The sequence below is a fragment of the Lepus europaeus genome, chromosome 19 (assembly GCF_033115175.1).
Source record: "Lepus europaeus isolate LE1 chromosome 19, mLepTim1.pri, whole genome shotgun sequence".
In the NCBI taxonomy this organism is placed as follows: Eukaryota; Metazoa; Chordata; class Mammalia; order Lagomorpha; family Leporidae; genus Lepus; species Lepus europaeus.
The window spans coordinates 7239177-7245480 of record NC_084845.1 but is presented as its reverse complement, the minus strand read 5'-3'; the positions used below and the strand labels follow the sequence as shown (position 1 = coordinate 7245480).

The window sequence follows — 6304 nt, the reverse complement described above, 5'->3', positions numbered from 1 at the left end:
CTCATTCTCGGTCCTCGGAACCTCAGAGCGGGGACACCCCCCCCCGACCATCCCCAGAGCACCCAACTCAGGAACTGGAGTTCTAAGTCTCCTCTTCCCACCCCCTCCAGGACTGGGGCGGGGTCCCCCTCAGCCTGTCCATCTCAGGGACTAATGTTTGGGACCAACGTCATCCTGGGGACCCAAGAATTTGTCCCTTCCCCAGTTCCTGGACACCCTGAACGACGCCCCCCCCCCCCCCCCGGCCCCATCCACTGGGCTCCAATGCCTGCTGTAGCACACACATCACCTACTGTGCGCCAAGCACCGCCCTGTAACAGAGTTCCTGGGAAAGAGGAGTTTCCAGTAATTTGCCCCAGCAGCCTGGGTTTGAATCCAGCATCTGGAGCGCACCAGTATCCGGCTTCCAGGGCCCCCACGGACCCACGCGGTGGCCGAGCTGTCACCCCCTCGGCGAGCCTGGGTCTCCACAGCAGCATCCAATCCACCTCCCTGGCAGGTACCCAGGATCTGACTACCCCCACACACACCCTGGGCTCTCAACTCACTGAGACTCCAGACACCATCATTGTGACCCCTCGCCCTAAATCCGTACCCCAGGAGTACATTACAGCCAACATGAGGTTCCCGGCACTACAGCCCCTTTGAAATCCTCCAGCGGCTTCCTGGTACGCGGAACCCCAATGCAGACTCCTCTCCAAGGCCCCCTCTGACTGCCGTGACCACAGCTCCCTTGACTCCCAGGCTCCGGCCACACTGGCCCTTCTGTCTGCTCTCCCTCCGGACAACGGGGGTTTGTTCTCAAAACCCTCTGCACTTCCTCTCCTCCCCAGCACTCAAAGGACGACACCCGTCTTGCGCTCTTGGCTGAAACATCACCTCCTCCAAGAGGCCTTCCCGGATTATCTGGTTACAGAAAAAGTAGCCATTGGGGCCGGCGCTGTGGCATAGCGGGTAAGGCGGCCGTGTCCCACATGGGTGCCGGTTCGAGTCCTGGCTGCTCCATTTCCGATCTAGCTCTCTGCTATGGCCTGGGAAAGCAGGAGATGATGGCCCAAGTCCTTGGACCCCTGCACCTGTGTGGGGATCCCAGAAGAAGCTCCTGGCTCCTGACTTCAGATCAGTGCAGCTCCGGCCTTTGTGGCCATCTGGGGAGTGAACCAGTGGATGGAAAGACCCACCCCCCCCCCCCAAACGCCGACTCTCCTTCTCTCTGTGTAACTCTTTCAAATAAAATAAATAAATCTTTAAAAAAAAAAAAGTAGCTGTCCCCGCGTCTCATAACCCCCATGGTTCCGTCTCCTTCAAAGCGCTTAGCCACCTTCTGGAATGGACCTGCAGTGATGGGTTCCCTCTACGCCGCCTGTTTCTACTTGAGGATGAGCCCCGCGCTGTTAGCATCAACACCTGGTTTGTAGTAGATGCTCACTAAATGTTCAATGGAGGGAGGGAGGGACTCAGAATTAGTATCACGATCCTTATGAGAATCGGTGTACTGTCAGCGTTACTGTGCCCGCCACACAGCCTAGGAACCAGGCTCTGCGAGGGGAGAGAACTGAGCCAAAGTCTCCCAGCCAGGAAACCAGGGTAGCTAGCGCCCGCCTCCCGCCCTGGTTCCCATCCCATGACCCCCACTGCGGAGCCAACTCCATTCACCCCAAGCCCAGTCCAGACCACAGGAATCTGCCCTCCTCCTCTAGTCTCCAACCCCAGAAAGCAGCCGGCCACAAGCTCCACCAGAGACTGGAGACACTGCCCCCGTCCCCCCCACCCCCACACCGGGAGGACTTCTCCCTTCACCCCTGGGAAGGAGGCCCGAGAAAGATGCTTGTGTGGCGGCGGGTGGGGGCCCAGAGAATGAGGAACCGGAGCACCCGGCCCTCCCACTGGCTGCAGACCTCAGCTGGGTGCGGTGCGGGTGGGTATAAAAGGGCCGGTGTATATATTGAGAAGAGCATAGAAAGATAGGGCAGGGCCAAGGAGGCTGAGGCAGTGAGGACCAGAGAGAGAACGGGTTCCAGGATCGGGCTCAGAGGGGATTGAGAGAGAGAGAGAGAGAGGGAAGGAGGGAGGGAGCGAGGCGGCGGCGAGGGAGGCGGGGGCCCGGAGAGGGTGGAAGGAGGGAGGAGAAGGGCGGGGCCCGAGGCCCGAGCGAGGGACGAGACTCCGACCCTGACTTTTGAGCGCGGCTCTCGGTAAGTTTCCAGTCCGTTATCCGGGCTGGCATTTCTTAATTTACTTGGGAGTGCCGCGGGGCGGGAAGGACACCCCCAGGCTGGGAGCACCCCCCCGCCCCAGCTCTCGGCCCCCGGGGAAACTCTTGTAACTTAAGAAGTGACTGTTTAGCACCTGGGGTGGGGACACAGGCAGGGGTGGGGCCCGGCAAGGATTTGGGGGTCCCATCAGAGTCCACCTCCCCCCCAGCAGCATTCCCCAGGGGTGTCCACTGTCTGGGCAGGGCCACCCTGCAGGGGCACATCCCAAGTCTGGGGAGCCTCCAGGCCCCCTGTTTCGGGAGGCTGAAGGGTTGTGGGAGGCAGGCTGCTCCCAGCTGCCCCAAACACAGATCTTGTCCATTTTCCCGGGGCGATGTCCAGCAGGCTCCCGCCTGGCAGCAGGGTGGGGCGGGGACCTCGTGGACATGGCCACGGGCTGGGGTTCCCCTGGTGCTGGCAGGCAGGGGCAGGGGTAGGGGATGAGTCACAGATGACTCACGGGTCCCCCTCTTGCCTTCCCCCTCCCTGGGGAGGGCTGGGGTGAGGCAAGATGCTGGCTGTGAGGGCAGCTCCCAGGCCCCCATCAATCTGGGGGGTGTCGGTCTGAATGCTCAGGGGCAGGGCTCTACCCAGACACGGACAGGGACCACACTGCACATGCGTGCCAGACCCCAGAGTCTCCGAGGAGGCCCATCTGTGGCCCTCTCCAGGCCCCGGCCCCGCCCTCCATCAGGATCCAGATACCTGGCACCTGATCCCACCTCCTGCCACTCAGCCCCCTGCCTGCCCCTCCCCAGGCTTCCAGCGCAGCCATGTCGCTCCTCCTGCTGGTGGTGTCCGCCCTGCACATCCTCATCCTCATCTTGCTGTTCGTGGCCACTCTGGACAAGGTAAGGCATCTCGGACTCCGGCCACGCCCCTCCCGGCCCCGCCCCCTGGCCCAGCCGCCCGCCGTCTGGGTTCTACCTGCTGCCTCGCCCCGTCCGCGGTTCTGCTCCCTTCCCCCCACCCCCACCTTGCCTGGCCTCCTCGACCCCGCCCGCTCTCCTTTGCTGACCTGGGCCTGTGTCCGTGTCCGTCCCAGTCCTGGTGGACTCTCCCCGGGAAGGAGTCGCTGAACCTCTGGTACGACTGCACGTGGAACAATGACACCAGAACATGGGCCTGCAGCAACGTCAGCGAGAACGGTGAGGGCCGAGGGGCCGCCGGGGAGGGGCGAAACCCCAGGAACAGGGACTGGGGGCCCCTGAAGCTTGAGTGGGTGGGGTTGACGCAGGCCCCGGCCACCTGCATGGCAGCCATGCTCTCGCTCCTAGGAGGGTGGGCAGAGAGCCCCCTCCTTCTGATTCAAAAAGGGTGATGGCCAGGCGTTAGAGGAGTGGGCGGGGAGAAAGCTCCCTACATTCTACGGAGATGGAGCTGGCGTCCCGAGTGGGTGCACAGATTTGTCCAAGTTCAAGGGCGCAGGAGTGGCACCACGTTGAGGTTCCATGGGATGCGCGTGTGAATCCTAGAGGGATGGAGCTGCACCCCTCGGAAGCTCTGAGATGAAAGATTTGATGCTTTTGTCCGAAGGTCAAAAAGCAAGTGAGCCGCCTCCCCACTTCCATTCAGCATCGTCCTGCAGGTAGCCAATGCAACAAGGCAAGAAAAGGAAGCACAAGGCACGAAAGAACTAGCAAAAAAAAAAAAAAAAAAAAAAAAAGTGTCTATTCCCAGGAGACTGTTTATGCAGAAAATCCTTATATTAAAAAAAAAAAAAATGTGCAAAGCAGCTACTAGAACTGACAAAGGCACTCAGCAAGGTCATCTGCGTGACACTCCTGAGTGTGTGGAGACAGGAGAAGGGACAAAGCGGGCAGGCGGCGCTGGGCCCGAAGCCCCGTGACTTGCGTCTCCCTCCGCTCCCCTTGCAGGCTGGCTGAAGGCGGTGCAGGTCCTCATGGTGCTCTCCCTCATCCTCTGCTGCCTCTCCTTCATCCTGTTCATGTTCCAGCTGTACACTATGCGGCGAGGAGGGCTCTTCTACGCCACCGGCCTCTGCCAGCTTTGCACCAGTGAGCGCTGCCCCGCCGGCCCGGGAACCAGGGGCTGGGGCTGGGGGCGTGGCAGGGGGCTGGGCGGGGGTGAGAATGGACTTCAGGTGAAAGGAAAGGGTTCTCAGCACTTGGGGTGCTGAGAGAGAGAACTTTCGGGGCTCGGGAGCGATTTGGGCTGTCTTGGGAAGGGGCCGGGGTAAGTTCCTAGGGGCTCAGAAATGGGTGGAGGCTAATGAGTCCCCCAGAAGCGAGGTCTGAATCACCGTAGTCACACCGTGTCAGCGCACTGCTGTTTCCTGTGTATCTGCCCAGGATCACACACTTCAGGGAGTTTTGTTTACCTTTTGGTTTTTTGACTTCAGGTGCAAAGGGCTAAATTAACCATAGCCCTCCGATTGGGGGACATTGTCTTCCTGGGTACCCACAAAGCCCCTCTCTTGTTTTTATTAATTCACGAGTTCATATTTGGCTTGTTAAAAAAAATTGACAAGCATCCCATAGATGGATGGATGATGATGGATGGGTGGATGGATGGATGGGTGGGCGGGTGGATGATGGATGATGGGTGGATGAGTGGATGGATGATGGATAGATGTTGCTGTCCCATATTATGGACGAGCTAACGGGACCTAGAGAGATTAATGGCCCAAGACTACGTGGCTGGAGCGCGGTTGCACGGCGGTGGAGAAGAGAACTACAACTCCCAGCAGGCGGCGGTGCTGCCCGCTAACCCTTTAGCGCTTCTCTGCCCCCGTGGATTGCTGGGAAATGTAGTCTTTCGCTCACGGCGCACTGCCTGGTTCCTGTTTTCCCGCAGGCGTGGCGGTGTTTACTGGGGCCTTGATCTACGCCATTCACGCCGAGGAGATCTTGGCGAAGCACCCGCGAGGGGGCAGCTTCGGTTACTGCTTCGCCCTCGCCTGGGTGGCCTTCCCCCTCGCCCTGGTCAGCGGCATCGTCTACATCCACCTGCGGAAGCGGGAGTGAGCCGCGCCCGGCTTCCCCCAACCCGCCCGCTCCCGGCCCCTCCGTCTCACCCGGAAGCCCCCGCGCGTCCTCCAGAAAATAAAATCGTCTGGCCACGGGCACTGCCTTTCCCTCCTTTCTTCTCCTCGTCCAGGGACCCCGGCTGCGCGTCTGCTCTCTCCTGAACAGGGGAGTGCCCCACCCCGGCCGCCCGGCCTCGGAATGCGCGCCTCCCAGCCGCAGCCCACGCCTCGCTGGGACGCCCAGGAGCCTGGGTCCTCTCCTCTCGGGACGCGGAAGCCCCTGGGAGGCACGTGGGTATTGGCCTCCAGACACTTGTGGAGTGCCCGAAACTCGCATTCCTGGACGCAGAGGCATGGGGTATGCCTCTAGACTGTGGGCTTTTTTTCTTTTTCTTTGAGAGGCAGTGAGAGTTCCTATCCCCTGGTTAATTCCGCAGTTTCCCCTGATGCCCACAAGGCCCAAAGCGGAGCCTCCCAAGTGGTTAGCAGAAACCTGACCACCTGAGCCGTCACCTGCCGCCTCCCAGGGTCTGCATGAGCAAGAAGCTGGAGCCGGGAGCAGAGCAGGACTGGAGCCCACTCTGATGTGGGACTGGACAGCCTGACCACTAGGCCAAATGCCACCCGGTGGCCTCTTTAGTTTCCTGCTGACCCCAATGGGAAGAGCTTTCTTCTTCCCTCTTGGAAACTCACCTCCCTTCTTTTAGGACCCAACCTCTGCTTCCCCCCCATGCCTCCCAAAAGGCTGCCTCTGGGCACCTTAGTAAAAGTTAGGTGACAGCGCCACACCGGGACCTGGCAGGGGCTGGACAGTGAGTCTTTGTGCAATGGACAATCTACACACCTGTCCTGGCCACCCTGCCTCCCCATTCGTGAGTCCCAGGCTGGGAACCCTGGCCTGTCCCCAGCCATCAGGTTCTCCCGAGATGCTCTCCTGTGGCAGTCTGTCTCTCCAGGCACGCACGAACCCTGTCTCCCTAGAATAACGGTTTTCTCTGTTTGCCCCATCCATATGCATTCGTAACCGCCCCCACGCCCCAGAGTCCCTTAGGTCTGCGGT

General features: G+C 60.5%; 1 protein-coding gene across 2 annotated transcripts; it reads left to right on the top strand.

Annotated features, from left to right (window-relative positions):
• The first annotated feature begins 1774 nt into the window (after positions 1–1774).
• On the top strand, positions 1775–5336 carry EMP3 (epithelial membrane protein 3 (MAM blood group)). Of its 2 annotated transcripts, none has more exons than XM_062177273.1 (5): positions 1775–1918; positions 3014–3106; positions 3301–3403; positions 4133–4273; positions 5073–5336. In XM_062177273.1, the coding sequence occupies exons 2-5, from the start codon at positions 3029–3031 to the stop codon at positions 5240–5242; spliced, it is 492 nt and encodes a 163-aa protein (XP_062033257.1). In that variant the 5' UTR covers positions 1775–1918; positions 3014–3028; the 3' UTR covers positions 5243–5336. The 2 variants fall into 2 exon arrangements, with proteins under 2 accessions (XP_062033257.1, XP_062033255.1); XM_062177271.1 differs by lacking the exon at positions 1775–1918 and adding an exon at positions 2087–2195.
• Positions 5337–6304: the final 968 nt, after the last annotated feature.